The 23,417-nt window shown below is 41.6% G+C and overlaps 1 protein-coding gene across 4 annotated transcripts in view; it reads right to left on the minus strand.

Moving 5' to 3' along the window:
* Nucleotides 1–23,417, minus strand: part of Elmo1 (engulfment and cell motility 1) — a 510,326-nt gene that overhangs the window by 357,410 nt on the left and 129,499 nt on the right. For 3 of the 4 annotated variants that reach the window (XM_029468421.2, XM_029468420.2, XM_021180510.3), the window contains exon 5: nt 359–409. In XM_029468421.2, the coding sequence (XP_029324281.1) occupies nt 359–409 (51 nt within the window). Of the gene's footprint in view, nt 1–358; nt 410–8,658; nt 8,692–23,417 lie in introns of those variants that run through there. The other variant, XM_029468424.2, reaches the window with a different exon arrangement.

The following is a 23,417-nucleotide window of genomic DNA, read 5'->3' on the forward strand; positions in this document are numbered from 1 at the left end:
AGTGGGCTCTGTTTTTTCATTGCCTGAATCTGTCCTCTGACATGAGGTAATGTGTGAGCAAATGGGCTAAGCAGATCAGACAGCCACTGTCCCGCTGTACTGTGAGAACGGCTGCTGGGCTGACTGCCACAGGTGAAGTCCTCGCCATCCATTGACTTGCCATTGTCCTGAGACAATGTCACCCCTGTTGTGGAAAAGAGAAGGTAGACTGCTCCCGGGCATGTAGAGCCTCCCTGGGAGGTTACTGTACCCCCAGGTTCTCCAGAAGTCACACTTGTTGGTCCCTACTCACAGTCACATAGTGCAGACCAGGGTTGGGGGGAATTTAATGAAAAGCCATAAGCTAAGATCAACTTACTGGAGATGTGGTTAATCGAAGGATCGTGCCATTTTTTATTTCGTTGCGATTCTGCAAGAGACGAAAGAAAAGCGTTAATAAATCTTTTAAGTAGAAGCTTGATAAAAGAAAAAAAGGCAACTATGACTCAGTCTTGATTCTCTGCAGCATTCTGAGATTTTTCTCTGTTCTCATTTGTGTAATTTTCAATTGCTTCTACAAAGAAGCTTAACTCAAAGAATAGTAATATGAGACCCCAAAATCCAAAAGCAAAGCAATAACTGTAAAAGTGTATTCAGAGGAAACAGCCTAGAAGTTCTATAACTCAGAACTAAAAACATGTCTACATAAAAGTTTCTAGACTGATATCTACAGAAATATTTACTCAAATCAAAAAAGTTTTTAAGGCAGAGGCAGGTGGATTTCTGAGTTCGAGGCCAGCCTGTTCTAAGGAGTGAGTTCCGGGACAGCCAGGACTATACAGAGAAACCCTGTCTCGGAAAAACAAACAAAAACAGCAACAACAAAACAAAACAAAACAACAAAAAAAAAAACCAAAAGTTTTCAAAATTAATTGCTGTATCAGTCACTTGACCCTGTCTCTAAATACAATGGAAAAAAAATCCAATTGAATATATCTAAAATAGTTCATTTTTGTTCTCCAAAGCATATCTCAATAAACCTGCAGTTTTAAAGGGTTTGCTGGCATTGGCTGGTTCCTTGTGCATGATCCCTTGAAGTAAGAAGCAAGCATGGGGCCTCCCTCAGCATCCTTAGCAGTGAAAGTTGGATCTCACTGATCATTCCAGTTCTTTCAACCAGAGTGTGCACCATGCTCAGACTCCAGAAGGTGGCCATCTAGCAGGACTCTCCCTGGCTATGGCCCCAAGATGCTGAGACAAAGAGGCTCATTTTCCACATCCTGTAAAACAGGACACAGGCTGAGATGCAGCAGGAGTGAAGAGGAGATAGGAAATTCCTCCCTGATATGTCAAAGACCCATCCATCACTTGTTCCCATGGCTAATTTTCACTAGTTATACACAATAAATTCTCTACAACAAACAAGCTGTCAGGGGCCAGGTTGAGCACTCCTTCCAAAAGAAAAGTATTTCTGGTTAGACTCCAGAGAAATAGATAACCTCATTAAAAAAAATGGGGTACAGAGCTAAACAAAGAACTCTCAACTGAGGAATACCGAATGGCTGAAAAGCACCTAAAAAAGTCTTCAACATTCTTAATTATCAGGGAAATGCAAGTCAAAACAAACCTAAGATTCTACCTCACACCAGTCAGAATGGCTAAGATCAAAAATTCAGGTGACAGCAGATGCTGGCGGGGGTGTGGAGAAAGAGGAACACTTTTCCATTGCTGGTGGGATTGCAAGCTGGTACATCCAATCTGGAAATCAGTTTGGTGGTTCCTCAGAAGATTGGTCATAGTACTACCTGAAGATCCAGCAATACCTCTCCTGGGCATATACCCAGAAGATGCTCCAACTTGTAATAAGGACACATGCTCCACTATGTTCATAGCAGCCTTATTTATAATAGCCAGAAGCTGGAAAGAACCCAGATGTCCCTCAACAGAGGAATGGATACAGAAAATGTGGTACATTTACACAATGGAGTACTACTCATCTATTAAAAACAATGAATTTATGAAATTCTTAGGCAAATGGATGGATCTGGAGGATATCATCCTGAGTGAGGTAAGCCAATCAGAAAAGAACCTGTATGGTATGCACTCACTGATAAGTGGATATTAGCCCCAAAGCTTTGAATACCCAAGATGCAATTCACAAACCATATGAAACTCAAGAAGAAGAAAGACCAAAGTGTGAATACTTCAATCCTTCCTAGAAGTGGGAACAAAATACTCATGGAAGGAGTTACAGAGACAAAGTGTAGAGCAGAGACTGAAGGCATGACCATCCAGACTGCCCCACCTGAGGATCCATCCCATATACAATCACCAAACTCAGACACTATTGTGGATAACAACAAGTGTTTGCTGGCAAAAGCCTGATATAGATGTCTCCTGAGAGGCTCTACCAGTGCCTGACAAATACAGAGGTGGATGCTATCAGCCTTCCATTGGACTGAGTGCAGGGTCCCCAATGAAGGAGCTAGAGAATCAACCCAAGGAATTGAGGGGGTTCACATCTCTATAGGAGGAACAACAATATGATCTAACCAGTACACCCAGAGCACCCAGGGACTAAACCACCAACCAAAGAGTATGCATGGTGGGACTCATGGCTTCAGCTACATATGCAGCAGAGGATGGCCTAGTTGTTCATCAGTGGGAAGAGAGGCACTTGGTCCTGTGAAGGCTCTATGCCTGAGTGTAGGAGAATGCCAAGGCCAGGAAGTGAGAGTGGGTGGGTTGGTGAGCAGGGGATGGAGGGAGAGGATAAGGGGAGGGGGTTTTTGGAGGGAGACCAGGAAAGGGGATAACATTTGAAATGTAAATAAAGAAAATATCTAATAAAATTTTTAAAAAGTACTTCTGGATACTTCATGTCACGCAAAGACAAGCCTGAAACCCATCCCCAGTAAAGAATAAAGCTCAACATAATCCCTTCATCACTATCTAGAAAGACCCAGAAACACCAGGCCACAGAAAACTATAGGAAACTATCGTTTTATTACCACAGGAACAAGCAGTGGCCACAGGGCAGGCTGGCTGGGAAGAGCAATGTTAATTCACTTCCTTTCAAGCTTAATGCATGTAGGAGACTGAAGAGGAAGCCAGCTAGCTGCAAACACTAGTTACACAGTACTGAGGGAGCTGGAAGTACGCAGTCTCTCCTCCAGGGCCAGCCTCTGAGTACACTGAGGAGACAGAGTCAGAAGAAACTGAAATGCTTCTTAATTAGGGATTCTGGAGAACAGTGGTCTCTCAGAGTAAGTCCTCAGATCAAGTGAGACTGAGCAGCCATGTTCCAAAGAGACAAAAAATATGCTGGATCTACCCCCTTCCAATTCGAGAAAGAAAACAGAAAAATTTAGAGATATTTTCTCATGAAAAACTGGAGTGGGGGGAGTTGGGTATTTTATTCTGTTTTGTTTTTGTTTTTGTTTTTTTGTTTTTTTTGGTTTTTTGGTTTTGTTTTGTTTTTTTTTAAGTGCTAGTACTCTGGCATTGAGCTAAAGGGTTTTTGTTTGTTTGTTTTTTGTTTGTTTGTTTGTTTGGTCTTTAGTGTTTAGCTAACCAGCACAATAACTCTATGTACATTTTAAAGATCAGAAACCAGAGCCCATCTTGATTCAACACCAGGGTTAAGACTGGAGGATTATGTCCTAGGTGATCTCATACTGCTCTGCCTGTTCATTCTGTCTGCTTCCTTCCTGGAGCACTCCTACAGTCAGCAAGCTTTTATGAGATCAAAGAAGTGGGAAGGAAGTTAAAGAAAGACCTGCAAGAGGTTCCAGGGGTTCTAGTAGGAGCTGGAGTGGGAGAGAACGAAATCTGCCCCCAGGCTCCTGTGTGGAGTCTTCCCTTTCTGCAATCAGAGCAAGACTTCGATGAAGAAAGGAAGAGCTTGGTTTGTCCACTTGAAATGAAAGCAGTTTCTCTTGTTCTTACTATGACAGCTGTCACACCCCCATCCCCCTCGGTCAACCGCTAACTCTAATCAGTGATTTTGGATAGAGATGAGGGTGGGGGACAGGATGGGACAGGAAAGGAGGGAGAGGCAGAAGAGCTATCTCATTACAAACTTTTAGCTCCTGAGAAGGCAAACTGAACTCAGAAAGAATGTCAGTGGCTCATACAGCCTTGCTGCCGGGACAACATCCTATCAGGAAGACCAACCAGACCACACCTCTTGCATCCTGGCTGCAAAATTCATTAACAAGGGGAAAGGTTGCGTTGTTGCAGCTTCACAACTCCCACCATGGTAGCACAGGGACTCATTTAGCAGCCGCCTGCCCAGAGTGGAAACTGTGAACCCTGCTGCAAACTGCATGGACGGCAGCTGGCCCCACTTCCCCAGGTCATTAGAAGGACTCAATGGCTAATCCACTGATGCTGCTTAAAATAGAAGTCACTCACTGAAAACACACAGAAAAAAGTCCAATGTTTATGGCTAAACACAAAAATAGCACCCACAAGACATACTGCTGAGTCATTTCATGTTTGTAGCTAGTCCTTCTGTGTACCCAGTTGTGGTCTAAATGGGAAATGGACCCGTAGGCTCATCATGTGTTTGAACATTTGGTGCCCAGCTGGTAGCACTGTTGGAGAAAGCTCTGGACCGTGAAGAGGCAGAACCTTACTAGAAGGACATCACTAGAGTAGGGGGTGTGCTTCCACAGCCTTGCCCCATTTCCTGCTATCTCTCTGCTTCCAGTATACACGTAAAATGTGACCACTTACTTCCTGAGTACCAAGCCAGCCTCACACGCCTGCTGCCATACCTTCACAGCCATGACAACTCATACGCCCTCTGGAACTATAAGAACCGAAATATAACATTTCTTCCCAAACTTGCTTTCAGTCATGGTATTTTAACACAGCAACTGAAAAAATGACTAACAGACAGCCTGATAAGTAAATTTCACAGTATACTCTACATTACCCTAAAGACATTAGCACATTCCATCAGGATAATACATATTAATAGGCACATGTCCTGTCAATAAGCAGATCAGCATAGCTGTGGGGGAGTTCTGTCCTAGAGTGGCTTCATGTCAGAGGCTGCGCACCTCTCAGTCACTCTATTGCCCCTCAGTCCTCCTGGATGCATTCTTCCAAGCATCAACATTGTGTATGTGTGTGTACGTGTTATGTGTGTGTGTGTGTGTGCCTGTGTGTGTGTCTGTGTGTGTATCTGTGTGTGTGTCTGTGCCTGTGTATATATGTCTGTTTAATATTTACTTATCATCTTTTTCGTGTTGTCCATTAGTTACATCACTTCATTCTAGAAAGGCATCTCCATGGGAGTGAATACTGACTGTACCACAGTAGGATCAAGGCATCTCCATGGGAGTGAATAGTAACAGTACCACAGTAGGATCAAGGCATCTCCATGGGAGTGCATACTGACTGTACCACAGTAGGATCAAGGCATCTCCATGGGAGTGCATACTGACTGTACCACAGTAGGATCAAGGCACCTCCATGGGAGTGCATACTGACTGTACCACAGTAGGATCAAGGCATCTCCATGGGAGTGCATACTGACTGTACCACAGTAGGATCAAGGCATCTCCATGGGAGTGCATACTGACTGTACCACAATAGGATCAAGGCATCTCCATGGGAGTGAATAGTAACAGTACCACAGTAGGATCAAGGCATCTCCATGGGAGTGCATACTGACTGTACCACAGTAGGATCAAGGCATCTCCATGGGAGTGAATACTGACTGTACCACAGTAGGATCAAGGCATCTCCATGGGAGTGCATACTGACTGTACCACAGTAGGATCAAGGCATCTCCATGGGAGTGAATAGTAACAGTACCACAGTAGGATCAAGGCATCTCCATGGGAGTGCATACTGACTGTACCACAGTAGGATCAAGGCATCTCCATGGGAGTAAATAAATAGTAACAGTAGCACAGTAGGATCAAGGCATCTCCATGGGAGTGAATAGTAACAGTACCACAGTAGGATCAAGGCATCTCCATGGGAGTGCATACTGACTGTACCACAGTAGGATCAAGGCTTCTCCATGGGAGTAAATAAATAGTAACAGTAGCACAGTAGGATCACTCCACCTACAAAGGCCCCTGCCAGTGTTCAGTAAACATCCGCTGGATAAATGGCTACATTACCATGTTCCAGGTCATAAATGAAACACTAAGACAAATCCAAAATGAAAGAAGACTAACTCTCATTCTCCTGACCCACACAACTTCACTCTTCCCGGGATCTCCTGCTGGGGTCAACGTGTGAGAGCTCACTGCAAGAACTTCCTGAAAGGCCCAGCAACTCTAAAATGGAAAACATCCACTCTCTTCTACCCAAGATTCTTTTACTCCAATTCAAATTTTCCTTCTGTTACTACCAACTATGAAGTGCACCCACACATTTAAAATCTAAAGCAAAGTTCTAATTCTCAGTAGCTTCTGTTCTTCTCTGATGGTTGCCGCAGCTTGATTAGTGTCTCTGATATGCCAAGGGGACTGAATACCATTCAACCAAATACTGGTCTTGATGGTGCTATGAAGTCATTTCCAAATTCTCAGCATAACTAATCATCTTAGAAAATTTAAATCAAAACCCAGTAATATACTAATCAATCCTCTAATAATTACTACCAAAAAAAAAAAAAAAAAAAAACTAGCCAAACATGGTGACACACATTTAATGCCAACACTCAAGAGGCAGAGGAACATGGATCTCTGAGTTCGAGGTCAGTATCTTCTACAACATGAACTCTACTACAGCGGGGTCTAGACAGAGAAGCCCTGCAGCAAAACAAACAAACAAACAAACAAACAAATAAAGAGTTTGGGCTGGTGAGATGGCTCAGCGGTTAAGAGTGCCGACTGCTCTTCCAAAGGTCCTGAGTTCAAATCCCAGCAAACACATGGTGGCTCACAACCACCCGTAACAAAAATCTGATGCCCTCTTCTGGAGTATCCGAACTGTCTGAAGACAGCTACAGTGTGCTTACACATAATAAATAAAAATAAAATATTTTAAAAAACAAAATAAATAAATAGTTCTTAAAAACTAAACTGAAGAGCAGTTAATAATTAGACAAACATGAAACACTACACACAACTGGTAACTAGTATAGCTATATTAACAGAAGTTTCTCAGAAACTGGGAAGAACATCTCCCTTAGAGCCTAGCATATAAACATAAACAATGAAGTCACTGAGTGTAAAAAACATCTAAACTCGGATTTTTCCTGTAGTGACATTCTTGGTAGCCAAACATGGAAGCAGCCTATATACCCATCAAGTGATGAATGGACACAGCAATACAATGGAAGACCAATCAGTCAGGAGAAATGGAACTGTATTAGTTTAAACAAGAAGAGAACCAAAGTCATTACAGCAAGGGAAATGAACGAGGCGCAGAATGACAACTCCCACATGACCCCATTCAGATGTGAGATACAGACAGGCAGGTCTCATGGAAGGTGGAAATGGTGGTGCCCTGAGGCCGTGAAGAGGGAAAGCAAGAGAGTGAGGGAAGGAGTAAAACAAGGTTGCTAAAGCGGCGCTAAGCCATGGCTGTGTGCAAGCTAGGAGAGTTGAAGTTCTCCACAGGGAGGCTACATAACTGTTCTATACTGTGCATCTCAAAGACCTAGGAAAGGGGATTTACACATTGTCAGCATTCAGAGATGATGAGTATCTGAGGAGAGCGATTGTGTAGGAGCTAAGGAGACAGTTCTGTCAGTAAACTACCCCTTGGCAAGCATGAGAACCTCAGTTCAATCCCTATGCCTATGCAGAAAAGTCAGTAGTAGTAGCCTTTACCTGTAATGCAATACTTGGGAGATAGACACTAGTGAGTCACTAGGCACTGCTGGCTGGTCAGTCTAGCATATTAATAAGGCCCAGGCCAGCAAATGGCCTGCAAAAAAATAGAGGTGGTAAATGTCTAGTGAGGATTGACACTCAAGGCCGACCTCTGGTCTCTCCTCACAGGTACATATACACAAACAAACACTTCTGCACATGTGGCATGTACCCATACATGTGCACATGCACATACACTCACACACACACACACACACACATACACACACACAGAGGGGGCAGGGGGTAGGGTGGGGGAATAGATTATTGACCCTGATTCAAACATCACCCAATCTATAAAGCATACCAAAACATCATATAGTATCAAAATCATATGTAACTACTATGTTTTTATGTGTCAGTTAAAACAACAACAACAAAAAGAAATTATTTAAATTTTACAAAAGGAAAAACAGACCATCATAAGACACATTTAGAACAGTCACTTCGAAACCCGAAGTAACACTGGCTGCGGTAAACAGGCTCCCTCATACCACCTCCTCAAAAATAAAAAAGAGATAGGAGGCAGAAAGACCGTCTCTGCAGGGACCTGCCGGGCCTGCACACACTGCATGGAAAGAACGACAAGCAGCAGAGGGAAAGCAGCCACCACTGCTGGGGGGTTTACCCACACAGCCATTGCAGTCAGCGCTCAGTCAGTTCCTCCCTCGTCCGCTGTGAGGCCTGGGTGGTAGGATCCTGAGGAGACATGCCATTGCTGCCATATCATCTCCTCCACAATCCATTTTCCTTAGTACACCAATGTTCTACTTAGGCTAATCTAGAATTACATCTGGTCAAAACCATAATTTGTGCCTCATCTGTTGCTTACCAAAGACAGCAGAGAACCTCAGGAAATCCAGACACTGCCAGTATTAGAAGGCTTGGCCCTTAGCAGGCAGGTACGTCCACGGCTGCCCGCAGAAGTAGCCCTTTTCCTACAACGGACATGTTCCAGAGATGCCTCACTTCCCACGCCAGCTGTCGCCTCTGCCCGGTGAAGGTGCCCTTGGCAGTTTCTTCCTCCACTTTGTCATGCTCAGTTGTCTCTATTTTCATACTTTCACCTGCAGTCTAATATCCAGTTCTCAAGTCTGAAAACTGAAAACACCACAACAGGGAACAAGGCCTATTGGCAGAGATGTTTAGGTTCAAAAGATCTGAAGTCCACAGTGAGAGATGGTAAGGTCGCACAGAACTGACATCCTCAGTCAGTAGTTTCTGTAAGATCTGGGCTAGAAGGATTGGATGGGGGAGGCAGCAGCTCCCAGCAGCCCACAGGTGTCCTAGATCAAGCAAATCTGAATAGCTGAACAGGCAGGAGGAGACTGCCTATATCCTTTGGTATTTTAATCAAGAGTAAAGCCAGAGATAAAGAACAACATGTTTTTCTGGAGACAAACAAGCTTGTCTTAAAGGAACAGGCACTCTTCAACATCTACTAATGCCCCAAAGTGGGAAAGTAAACTTACTTTCACAGAGCAGGCAGTGCTGGGCCTTGGACCTAAATTCAAGTATAATGTATTTCAAAACCCTGCCCGTCTAACCTCCTGAAATGCTATCCAATGTAATTTGCTTAATAGAGACTAGATGTGATTGTGAAAATACTTAAGTGAGTGCAGGCAGTGTCTACATGAAGAAGATCACACAATGTTAGCATTCCATCTGGGTGAGTGGCACCAGCAAAGACAAAGTGCGAGCACCAGATGGTGAGGTCAACTGTCAGTCAAATCTCTCTGGGGACAGGTGCTGTGCTGGAGAACAGCGGTGGGACAAGGAAGCTGGACCAACCCCGGTCTGGATGGTACAATGGACTAAGAGGAAGGAAGCTCCAGCTTGGGCCTGGGCCAGCTGCTAAATCGGCTTGTTTCCTTATCAGCAGAAGGAGGCACAGGGCCCAGTGCCAAACATCAATACTCTCTATCTTATTCTTAATAGAGCAAACAGAGAGGAAATATTTAAGGCTCTTGAGCAGGATTACTGATATGATGAAGGGATCTTAGAGAAATAAATCTGTCAGATGAGTGAATTAGACTGGGAGGGGGAAAGTTCAGAAAACTAAGCCAGGGGACAAAGAACTTGAGCAACTGTGTACAGGTTCCAACCCCAGAGATACAGGCCCTAAGCACCTCTCTCTATCATAGTGTGCAATCCAAGACTCGAGGAGAAGATCCCAAGAGTGAATAGACAGTGGGTTCCGTGATATTAACAAATATCCCTTTCCTTCCATACGAGGCATGAAGGACAGTCAACAAGGACACATTTTTTTTTTTTTTTTTTTTGGTGTATGAATTTTGTCACATCTGACAAAGCCTTTAAAACGCTCAAACTCAACATCTATTCAAAGATTTATGTTAAAGAAAAATTGAAGGTGCAGGTAATCTTTCATAAAAGATGTTCCTATACCCATAGTTAAAGCAGAGTAAGAAGGTAAGGGCCAACCTTCACAGATTAGTCATTTTCTTCTTGTTTCAACTCAAAACCTTTGCCCTGCTTTTAGGCACTGAAGCTGTACTTGAGCCTTTCCCTTGGCCGGCTGGGGGCAATGTGATGCTTCACCAGGAGAGGGCAATGAAGACCTCCTCCCCAGTATTATCTCATGTGAATGCTATCAGATCTTGCATGCCCCTAAACCCTTAGACAACCTCTTACCAGAAACCCCTTCTAAGAAGCTCTGCAACCCAGTCCTCCAGCATTAAAACAGCTCTATGGTCTAGCACAGGTCCACTGTTCAAATTGCTTTCCTCTGACCAGTCTGTGAATGGTGGGCTGTTGGAGATGCCTCTCTTCCCAGAGCTACACAGGGAAGGGCGGTGCTTACTCCTGAGTGTAGGCTTCTGCAGATCTTCTTCCAAAGACTAAGGGCCACAGCCACTTTTGTGCAACTATTCCGTCTAGGCTCTTCAGAGTCCCTTTCACCCTGATAGTCTTAACTACCCAGCTTTTACTAGTAGGCCCCTATCTAAATTGAACTCCTACTGGTTCACCATTGATATGTTTTCTGTACCCTGATTACATTTGACTGGTATAGTAAGTCTTCCAAATGTTCCTTGGGACAAAGAGAAATTTAAAGAAATGATAGCCAAGCAGACTAGTTCTGTAATGTGGTCACTAAAGTACTACTGTAGAGGAATGTTTAATGCTTGAGAATACAGGATTTTCTATTGCATGAGAATATCGGAAATGATGGCAAGCCACACTGGAGTATAACTCTAAGTGTACATGCTGAAGACATACTGATGCTCCATGGGTTGACCTTATGTATGTGTTCCTCTTCTGCTACATGGGAAGGATGACAATAAGAAGAATGCCTGGCACACAATGCCTTGCCCACGTTTTATAAGGGAGTGATTATTAAGGTTAAGGACAGAAGAATCCAAATGAACTCCATACAAACATGGAACAGTCTAATATCATAGAAATGGAGACCTAATTGTCAGCCCCAGATGATACCATCAACTTTAATCTACCTTCAACTAAAAGGCACAGGCTATGGTTTAAATGAGCTATGATGGCAAGTTAGAACCTGCACTCCCAGGAAACCCACAAAGTTCCTCAGCCACATCTAGAAAATTGAAACTCACACTTGGAAGAAGCATTCTAAAAGGCCAGTTCCGGTGACATTAGCAGTGATCACAGGGACTCTAACAGTTTGGAAAGTACCAACTCCATTTCCTGTTCTGGGTAGCACCAGTGCCAACACGTCTACAGACAGAAAATGCAATACAATCCTTCACACTGGAAAGCTGTGGAAGAAAATGACGGAAAGCTCAGGAAAAGAAGATTTTCCAGGTGTGAGCTGGTGTACTGTCAGATGAAATTCTGAACATTAGAGCATTCTTCCTTGTGTTGAGCCAAGTCGATGGTGTCAGAGAGGCCTGACTCGGGCCCTGGCTTTAGTGATAGCAGCATTGTCATCTGAGCATTCACTATTCCTAGCACACAGAAGGCTGGCACAGGAAACGCATGGCTTGCTGCTTAGTTTGATTGTTGTTTGCATTTTAATCCTTTTACTTATTTTATGTGTGTGGGTGGTTTGCTTGCATATATATCTATGTATCACATGCATGCCTGAGGCTGACAGAGATCAGAAGAGGATATAGGATACCCTTGAACTCAAATCACCTTGAAGAGTATACAGGGCTCCTAACTGATGAGCCGACTCCCCAGTCCACTCCTGGTTAGAATTTATTGTCTACTTGACACAACCTAGAAGGCAAGTGAGAAGAAGGAACCTTAGTTGCAAAATGGCCTACACAGAATTGGCACGTGGCAAAGTCTGTGAGTGACCATCCTGATTCATGTGGGATGATAGAGGATGTCCTTTAGACACATGACACATGCTAAAAATGGTACAGCGTTTGTATCTTACCTCTGCACACCCTCTTGTATACCTTAAATCAGGACTACTTATGATAATAATTCAGTGTTGAAAATGGCTGTTGGACTGTACTGTATAGAGAATGTAGACAAGGGAGAAAGGTCCTACGTGAATTGTACTTTGAAAGTTGTTCGGATCCATGAATGCAGAAAACATAGGTACGAAGTGATGACTTCATGACTGCATGACCGCATGTGTAACATCCCTAAGTGCTAAATGAAGATAGTCACAATCACACTACATAGCGCTACTGTTAGATTAAACCAGACCTCTGATTGACATACTCAATACATGTACTCAGCTATATTCATAAAGCAGAGGCAGTTTAGGCGACAGACCCTGAGGATGGAGGAACTGCCATGGGTGAAGGCATGAGTTTCAAACAGAGTAACCAAGCATAGGTCAGCCCATTCCTTCGAAACTCCTGCCTAAGACATGGGGACTCTCCTTCATTTCTTTTGTGATCTTGGATGTCTCAGGAATCTGCAATCCATGGATCTCATGCTGAAACAATGTTTTTGAGTGCATAAAATAAAACTTATAAGCTTGTAAACAAGTCAAATGGCTACTTGAATATTTTTAAATTGTCTCATGGTAGTGCATGCTCTACTTTAGTAACAAAGGGGTGTGCAGACATCATTTATAAAGAGCCTGACAGTATTTTATGTGTTGTGGGGCACAAAGCATGGGGAATCTTAACATGCACAAACAGACAACAGCATGGATTTGTTTCATAGGCTTAAGATACTGACCTCTGAACCCAGAGATGTTAAAAAAAAAAAAGTAGGTTTTAGGTCTAAGAGCTAGTAAAGTATGACTTCTAAAAAAATAGAGTGATCATGAGTGATATTTTTAAGATTCCTGTAATAAGATAAGAGTAGGAGAGAGCTCTGGTCCCTCCTGGTTCCAAAGGCTCGTCTGCTGTTTATATGATGCTTATCACTTGATGGGTACCTTCCTAATGGAGTAATTTTAAGCTGATTTTCATTCACGTTCATAGACAACAGGTTAAAATAAAGGCCCTCCGTAATACTTACAAAATTCCTACCATGATTTAAGAAGACTCAACCCAGTGTGTCCCTAGTCACTATTTACACTCATGTCTGACACCCCACCCACGCCAGCCCAATGTCCCGTTTCCTTTTGTTCTCTAACACACCAGTTCTTTCATGCTTCAGGGCTTCAGTACTGCCTGTTCTGTGCTCTACAGTGCTATGATCTGGCTTCCTTTTGTTCTTTTTAAAGAGAGAGCCCCTTGTGCTTCACGGCAATCTTGGCCAGGATGGATAGTCAGGGCCTTCCAGGGGAATATAAGTTGCTCCAGAGTTGGCATAAGCAGAACACAGACCCAGAGCACAGGCCTGGGCTACAGGCAGCACATGTCCTGGCAGCAGAAGCCCTGCATAATTAGAATGTCTCTTGAGACTCATGTGGTTAGAGAACCAAGAGCCGTGTAAGTCCGAAACTCTCAACAACAGGTACATCCATCTATAAGTCTTTCATTTCTATTTGCTTTATTGTAAGCTTGAAGCTAGTCAAATCTTATTTTGGTCCATTCTTAAATCTATAGTACACAGCAGTGCTCTCAGAATAAACTAAAATAGAAATACACATCATACTCTACCAACATGACTGTCTTATGCCAACTCTAAATAAAAATGAATACTTTGTTCATTTTCTAAAAACTACTGCTTTCTACACCCACAGGAATATGTGCTTGAGAAGAGTGAGTATCTTCTGTGTTTAGTTCATCACCAAAGCCTAAGAGATACTCAGTATATGCTTTTTCAGTGAATAGAATAAATATTTTAATCATGGCAGAACCTGAAAGAAGAGGCAAAATACAACTAAAAGAATAAAAAAAGAACTGAAGCTCATAGGCCAAGAGTTAAAAGACTTAAAAGACAAGAATAATAATCTTTCTCCCACAAGTGAAGTCTCCAACCCTTCCCTAAGCCATAGCCTTCAGTGATGCAGTGAATCTTTATTTTATTGAGCACAGGTATCATTGAAAACAGAGCTACTGTCCCACCACTGATGTATGCTTCTCCAGTGAGTCCCAAGTACAAGCAGTCATGCTCCAACACTCTGCAGGGCGAAGTTACAAAGTGCCCCAGACATCTACCACTTCTGGGCTTTGAGCCTCAAGCTCTGTCAAGATATGTTCCCAGAAAAATCACCTGTTCCAGCCCTAAAGAAAAGCTCCCTTATATAAGAGGAAGCCAGAAAGATGATTCAGAGAAAAAGGATATAGACTCAGAGCTAGAGTCGACCAGCCCGGGAATCCACATCAGAGAGCATGCTGGCTTTCACTCCAGCCTCCTTCCCTTCGTTTCTCTCTTCTGCTGAAGCCAGAAGAGAAATTAGAACCTAAAGGGGCATTTCCAGAAGACACTAGAAGTGACACATTTAAAGTAAGAATTAAATACTCTCAGTTTTAAAAGTATTAATATTTAAATGCACATCAAAATCACAGTAAGGAATTAACTAATCAATAGGCTGTTTTCTTTCCTTCCCTCCTTCTTTATTTCATTCTTTTATTCTTTCTCCCTCCCGCCTTCCTTTCTTTCTTTCTTTCTCTTTCTTTCTTTCTTTCTTTCTTTCTTTCTTTCTTTCTTTCTTTCTTTCTTCCTTCCTTCCTTCCTTCCTTCCTTTCTTTTCTTCCTTCCTTTCTTTTCTTTCTTTCTTTCTCTATCTCTCTTTCTTTCTTTCTTTCTTTCTTTCTTTCTTTCTTTCTTTCTTTCTTCCTTCCTTCCTTCCTTTCTTTCTTTCTCTTTCTTTCTTCTTTCTTTCTTTCTTTCTCTCACTTATTTATCTTTTTTAATTTTTTTTGAGACAATAGTCTTACTACACAGCTCTGGCTGTCCTGAAACTTCCTTTGTAGAGCAGGGTAGCCTTAAGCTCACAGAGATCTCTCTACCTCTGCTTTCATGTATAAGATTAAAGGTGTGTGCCACCATTCCCAGATTCTCCAACAGCTATTTTTAAAAAGACAGAAACTGGCAAATGCTGCAGAGGCTGTGAATCAGAGGGAACTTCAACACTGTTGGTGGAGATGTCATATTAGAGCAGACATTATGGAAAATTGTTTGGAAGCTTCTCAAAAGGCTAGAAATAGAACTACCATATGGAGCAGTAATTTCACTCCTGAGTATATATCCAAAGGAAATGAAGCTGATATACTGAAAAGACACCTGCACTCTAGTGCTTAGGGCAGCACAATAAACAGGAGCCACGGTAGTAATCATCTAGGTGCCGCTCAGTGGATAAGCAGACATAGATACAAAGTACCACTTAGCCATGAAAAGAATAATTGCTGCATAGCAAAAGTAATAATAAAATGATGTATACACAATAAAATGTAATATCTTAACTACAAATAAGAAAAATAATTGTACGCCCACTAAAAAAGCCATAAAATGCATGTGGAATTCAGCATAGCATGTGAACACTGCCTCTTTTCTCTGGAGATACACACTGAGTGCTAGGACAAGTCTTCACAGCTGTCTGTCATTCAAGGGGCCTTGACCCTACATATACACGAGTATTATTAATGCAGTGAATAAGTTTTTTATAAGCTAATTCAATTAGGATTGGCATTTTCCTTAAGAACCTAACTAAAGATAACGACCAGAGAAAACATTTATTCAGTAGACTTATTCGTTGCCATGAATGTGTCTGCCCAAATGAATTAGCTAATTGTTATTAAGGACATCTATTTAGTAAATTAAATGCCTTGTTCATGAAAGGTCTGAAATGAGATTTGAGTTTCTTACTATAAAAAGATCCTGCTAAGCAAGGTAGTATGAATCAGAGAAACACCGACTAATCTGAAAAGAAAAGATGCTAGCAAAATAGGAAGATTTAGATAGAGTAAAAGCCTAGGATGTTCAGATAGCTAGCTGTCCCCACAGAACCTGAGTCAATGTCTTTATCTCTTTGATACTTCTTTTTATTAATATATGCAAAGGGGGAATTGGATTCACAAAATATTTCTATCTTTGCAGAATGTAGGCTTACAAGTATTTTTTTTTATGTGAGAAAACACTCAGCAAATGGTACACTAAGAGCTAAGAAAGGTACTATTTACGAAGACTACAAAAGTATGAGCTAGCCAAGCAATATATACAAAACCTTTAAGGAAAAAATGATAAAGCTTTATTAATCAATGTTCTAATGTTCTAATGGGAGATATAGTCAATTACCTCAAGAAAGCAATCTCCACAAAAAGTTAAGCCATACATTAAAATTCTATTTTAAGCAAAATACTCATGGGATTTGGCAAGCAACTGTTAAAGTGTATATGGTAGAATAAAGGACTAAGAAAGCTGATTTGCTATGAGAAGAATGAAGAGAAGGAAGAGGAGAAGAGTAAAGGAGTGGGGTTGTGAGGAGAGGCCCCAGAAGTGGATTCCACCCCGTAGAAAAAAAGTCATGTTACGAAGTTGCAAGCAGTCAAAGCTACCTGGTAATAGAACAAAGCACAGAGGTGTAGGGGCCCCTGATCACAAAAACATGATAAGCTGCACCAGGGACAAGGCAAGCCAAGTGCAGGATGAGGTAGACAAAAAATATCCCAATAAACAATGCTAAGATGATTGACTGTCTCCATTCAAAGGAATTAAAGTGGATCCCAGCCTCCTTCATGCACACACATGTATCTTATGATACAGTGTCTAACTGGATTAATGACTTATATGAAAATTAAAACTTTCAAATTAGTGAAAGAAAATGTAAGAGAATAACTTTAAAGTACGTGAAAAAAAGAAAGTGCTTTGAAAATACTGAAGCCAAATGACAACGGAAAATGAATCAAGAATATAATGTGAAAATATTTATATAAAGGTATATTTGGAAACACCATAGTCAACTCCTTAAGACCAGCACTCGCAGACCACAAATGGACAAAGACTGTACTGGTCATCTTAGAAGTGAACTCTGAGTAGAAAATAAATAAGAGAAAATATGCCCAGCCTCAGCAGTTGGGTAAATGCAAGTTAATGCCACAAAAAGTCCCGTGGCACCCCTATCCAGCTGGCTTAGGACAGCAGAAGACATACCACACTAGTTCATATCAGGGAATAGAAACTTGCAGTATGAGGGTGTGGCTAGTAGACCCACAAAACCTGGTAGCACTCCATGTTGTAGTTGACCCAGTACGTGTCTGTATTCTAATCTAGAAAAACTTTTAAATGGTTCCACACAAACGTATTGATAGCACAGCACCAACAAAAGCAAGGAAGCAACTGACTATTTGTTAGAAAATTGTCATGGCCACTGCTTTGTGTGTGCCATAGGACACCATACTTTGTAAAAAAAAAAAAAATACCCAATGAAAAAAATTCAATTGTAAATGGTTACTTTCAAGAAATAGCAATTATTTACTTTTTTAAAAAAATATTTATTGTTCTTTTCTGTATGAGAATGTTTTGCTTGAATGTATGTGTGTGCATCGTGTCTGTACAGTATCGGCAGAGCCCAGAAGAAGATGTCAATCCCCTGGAATTGGAGTTAAAATTGCAAACCAACATATGAATTTAGGGAGCTAAAACCAGGTCTTCTAGAGGAGCAGTGGGTGCTCTTCATTGCTGCGACATCTCCCCAGCCTCCCTTTCCCAATTATTTTAAGTTTTGAACATTAAGCAGTACAGTATATTATATATGAACATAGAGATATGCAGAAGCCCTATCAAAGATTCAGGAGAATGCCCACTGCCTTCAGACTAGCATTTACTTCAGTGGAGGGAAAACAAAGGAACAAACTGGAAAAATGATGAGGCAGAGCTGTGGCAGTAGCCAAAGTGCTAAGAATTATTATCATCTAGGTGGTAATGTGAGGGTGTCTGCTATTCCATTTTATATACTTTTGCTATATTTGGCCCAATTAAAAGTTTCAAACTTAGCCGGGTGTGGCGGCGCACGCCTTTAATCACAGCACACGGGAGGCAGAGGCAGGTGGATTTCTGAGTTCGAGGCCAGCCTGGTCTACAGAGTGAGTTCCAGGACAGCCAGGGCCACACAGAGAAACCCTGTCTTGAAAAACAAAACAAAACAAAACAACAACAACAAAAGTTTGAAACTTGGGGTGGGGGGTGGAAACATCCTCGTGGGGGGGGGGGGGGGTGCGAGGTACAGGATATGAAAGTCAGAGGGTGGACCAGGAGGGAGATAAAATCTAGAGGGAAAGAAAGAAAGAAAGAAAGAAAGAAAGAAAGAAAGAAAGAAAGAAAGAAAGAAAGAAAGAAAGAAAGAAAGAAAGAAAGAAAGAAAGAGAAAGAGAGAGAGAGGGAGGGAGGGAGGGAGGGAGGGAGGAAGAGAAAAAGGGAAAAGGAAAGGGGGAAGGGGGAAGGAGAAAGAAAGGAAAAGGAAAAAAGTTTTAAACTCCGTTTTAAGTAAGTTCAACTCTTAAGGAAACCACCATTACCCATGCAAAGCTTCAATGTGAATCACCATCAGTAGCTGGGTTTCTTATAGCTATACATTACTCTGCATGTAATAAGAGAAGAATTAAAGAGAAACATATATTTTAAAGCAATGGGCTGGCTCTAAGCTAACCTCATACAATTCTGCTCTTCTTCCCTTTGCCAACAGCCACATTCTTAAAGCACCACAAATGTAGTCTGCTTACAAAGTGCCTATTAGCCAGACAGTGGTTTTCAAATAATGGAACTCATTTTATTCTGAAATGGGTGAAAAAAGAATCTCAGATGGTGCCCCAGAAACAAAACTAGACAAAGAAGCATTGCATCAGTACCAGCGTGTGCTCATAGGCTTGTAAATGCATGTTTTATTGATATAATCAACAAGAATAGTCAGACCTTCTTATTAACATAAAATTCAATAACCAGACATACACCTGACCATTATAATCATATACCAATATTCTGTATACAGTTTGCCTTTGAGTTCTGTTTTCTGGCTCAGGGTGGAGGGATTCTGCATTTCCTTCTTGGTGTCCTAGTTTTCTAAGGCCGCCTAATGCATTATCACAGTGTCAAGTTTCTATTGGTCAGAAGACTAGCCTGCCTGAGAGCAATCATTGACTCTAGGGCTGAAACCAATATGTGAGGTGGCACTGAGCTGTCCCTTCCTTACCTGGAACCTGAATCCTCATTAGAATTCACTTTCTCTGACTGTGTGGATTAACTCACTATAGCCCCATTTCCAAGCTCTGGCTCTTAGCCAGACTTCACTTACACACAGGCTCTCAAGACCCTGCAGATCTTATCTTCTGTTCTCACCCTATCCACAACATGCACTGCGTTCACCCCAGAGTCAGAGTGTCCTCACTGCTGAGAGTACAAGGATATGGCACCGTGGCCATGTTTGGATCAAGATTTTATTTTATTTTATTTTATTTTATTTTATTTTATTTATTTATTTATTTATTTATTTATTTATTTCGAGACAGGGTTTCTCTGTATAGTCCTGGCTGTCCAGGAACTCACTCTGTAGACCAGGCTGTCCTCGAACTCAGAAATCTGCCTGCCTCTGCCTCCCAAGTGCTGGGATTAAAGGCGTGCGCCACCATGCCCGGCTTTTTTTTTTTCTTTCAATTGTGCATAGCTAATGTTCAATCACAACTGTCATTCTTTAAAACACATACAGGAAACCCAATAAAAACTTACAAATAGTAGTGCAACTAGGTTTTCATCTTTCTTGGACCTCTGAAATGACCTCAGGCCAACACACTCCAGCATCTACCTCCCAGTAGCCAAGGGTATCAGGGACCGTAGGTAACTTGCTTGGACTAATTCTTTTGAGGGAATTAATGTTTGACTTAAAATAAAAGCCGTCTTCCCAATCAAGTACACATTTGTAGAAGCTCTAAATACATGCACCAGGGAAGAGGAAATGAAATGCTTCCTATTGAAGTTAACTGAAATCAACGTGACCAGGTCACTGGTCATAAGGGCCACTGTCTATCATTAACAGTTAAGTTGGTCTGTTGGAGTTTCAGTTGATCATTTTACTTGTGTTTAAAAAACTCAAAGCAACATGTCTTATAAGATTGTATTAATAAGCTCCTATTCTTTGCTTCTTCAACTGTTTGGAAATACAGAGGATCCTGCTTTCAGTTCTAATTTTGACACTGTATATATCTGTGTAGCCTGAAATCCTCAAAGTTCTAGAACTTCTAAATCCTAAACGTGCCTGGCACCTAAAGGCTTGCCAGTGAACAGATTCTACAGATGACCCTGGGTGACATAATTTCTTGGGAGTTAGCATTCAACTTCGACCTATAGTTTATATGCAAAATTAGGGATTTGCTAAAACACTCTATAAATGAAATGCTTCAGCATCATCTTTTAGAAGCAGAGAGAAAGAACAAAACAGAGAGTGGTACAGCTCAAAAGTACAAATCTAAATAAGGTATCATGAGAATTGAATTGGGATTTGGTCAGCCTTTGCAAACGGTGACAAGTAGGAAGCATGGCTCGCTGTGGGAGGACTACAGGCTACGATACTAGACCATTCTGCTGACATTACTTCGTTTAATCTTCATTCAAATGAAGTAGACTCTGTATATTAACTGGTATGTTACAATGCCTATTATATATAACACTACAATGTAACCTATGAACATGTACAAATACAAATACACTATATAAAATATTTCAGTTTATGTGGCAAAATGCTAGTTTTATCCTAATAATTTAATAAGTAGGATTTTGAAATTTTAGGTTTATTTTGCTTGAAAATTTCTTCTCTACCTAACTGTTTCAGGAATATAGTGAGATTTCATGTTTGTTTGCTTAAGAGCTGAAGATCCTAAACGAAGTTTCATGAGTTTTTTTTTAACTAGTGAAGTAGTATGAGATTTCTGTTTAGCATCAGAAAATATGAACATGACTGCTAAGCTTTGAAATTGCAAAAGAGGTTGTCTAAGGACCAAGGAAGAAAGAAAGGAGGCCAAGTGTGATGTCTAGACAGGTTTGCTGGAATTGTTCAGAATCCTAAAGACTTGAGTTTGACCCCTGAGACCCACATGGTCAAAGGACAGAACTCTTCTGCCCATATTGTCTTCTAACCTCTACACAATTATGGTGGTGTGGTGCACACTCCCTTATACACACACATAAATCACACACACACACACACACACATACAGAATCTTGCTGTGTCATCCTGGATAGCCTGGAACTTCTGTGTAGACTGCTATCCTGAATTCACAGAGATCTACCTGTTTATGCTTCTTAATTCTGGGCTAAAGATGTGTTCCACAAAATCCAGCACAAAGAAATTAACTTTTAAATTTTACTTTTATTGCCCCCTCCCTACCCATTTCCATAAAAGTACAAGGTATGTTTTATTATACTTGATAACCAAGCCTACCCTAACTTGTCTCACATTCAGGGGCTGGAAAGGCTCATAACTGGGCCAAGGTTCCCATAGCTCCTCTGCTCAGCCAGAGCACCAAGTGTCACAGTGAAAAGCAGTTACTGAAACCAAGACAGAGAGGGAAGAACCTATGGTAACTTCCTCTCAAATCAAAAGGCCCAATACATGCTTCTGAGAACATAGGACACAGCTATTTCCTCCTCCCCAGTTAAGGAAGAGCAGAGAGAATCTTCCCGTGTTTTTAATGTTTTCAAATATATTTATTCATTTATACTCATAGCATTTTGCTTACATGTACATCTGTGTCTGAAACTTATGCCTGGTGCCCAACAAAGAGACCAGAAAAAGGCATCCATGTATGTATGTATGTATGTATGTATGTATGTATGTATATCTGTCTGCATGCATATATCTGTGTGTCACATGGATGCCTGGTGTCTAAGGAAGCTGGAAGAAAGCATCAGATTCACTGAAACTGGAGTTACAAATAGTTGTGAACCATCATGTGGGTGCTAGGAATCAAACCTATGTTCTCTGCAAAGACAAGTGCTCTAACCACTGAGTCATTTTTCCAGCCCCAAGGATCCTTTCTTATGGTGTCCTTCATGGAAATGTGGTTCACTGATGCCCTCCATATTTACAACTTAAACTTTCTTCTATTTTTTGTTTCATTCTTCTTTCGCTACTTAAGGTAGAAGCTAGTTTCTACTCTGATACCCTCTGGAAAAAGGATGCCTCCCTCCTAATTTTTCCCTGATAGAGATGTCAAGGATGGTAGGATATTTTATCATAAAGCCCTCAAGGATTTTTTTTTTTACTCAATATATGAGCAAGAATATTCTAGACCTTGCCCCTTGAATCTGGGCAGCCCAGGAGTGCTCAGCTCACCAGAGCACAGAGCACTAACCAACAAGATCTCTACAGTTATGCCACAAGACGCTCCACAGCTGCTGTCTTTTGTTTGTTTCTAGTTTTTGTTTGCTTTTTGTTGTTGTTTTCGAGACAGGGTTTCTCTGTGTAGCCCTGGCTGTCCTGGAACTCACCCTGTAGACCAGGCTGGCCTCAAACTCAGAAATCTGCCTACCTCTGCCTCTCATGTGCTGAAACTAAAGGTGTGCGCCACTACTGCCCAGCCACAACTGCTGTCTTACTCTCTGCAAACAGTCTCCATCCCACATAGGTGCATAAGAGAACTCTGTGGCTGCCATGCTAAGAGGATGCCTAGGCCATACAGGGATGTACGGGTAGTAGGGAGAGGAGACCTCAGTTATCATGCCCTCTGAGTCCAGAAGAAGGCATTCATGTATGTATGTATGTATGTATGTATGCATGCATGCGTGCATTACAAATATATGCGTGCCTGTATGTACCTCTGCATGGGTATTTTAACTATAGGGATGTCTGTGTGTCACACATATGCCTGGTACCCAAAGAAGCCAGAAGAAGGCATCGTGAGAAGGAGTCTTTTGAGTCACCATAGCCTACAAGTAAAGACAAGGATTCCAGCACATGTCTTCTAAGCTGTGGCCCAGGCACCAAGTAATAAAAAGCCACTGGCTCTGCTTTCTCACATCCAAATTCCTGACTAGAAACTTCAGTGACACCAATCACAGCCACCAAGAATGAGTTTTATTTTAAGTTACTAATTGTGAAGTGTTTTTAGGAGAGATCAATTGATAACTAGAATGATAGAAATCAGTAAAGAAAAAAATATATACAATAATTATTATCTTAACTGACCGTGGTGGAAAGAATAGCAACCAAGTGGCCTATATGCCAACTCTGTGATGCTGCAGGTATGCTGCTTTCCAGGGAACAGAAAAAAAATCTTCCTCTGCTCTCCCCACAGTCTCCTGACACACCTCTAG

This window comes from Mus caroli, unplaced genomic scaffold, assembly GCF_978045245.1.
Source record: "Mus caroli unplaced genomic scaffold, Mus_caroli_1 scaffold_15, whole genome shotgun sequence".
Classification (NCBI taxonomy): Eukaryota; Metazoa; Chordata; class Mammalia; order Rodentia; family Muridae; genus Mus; species Mus caroli.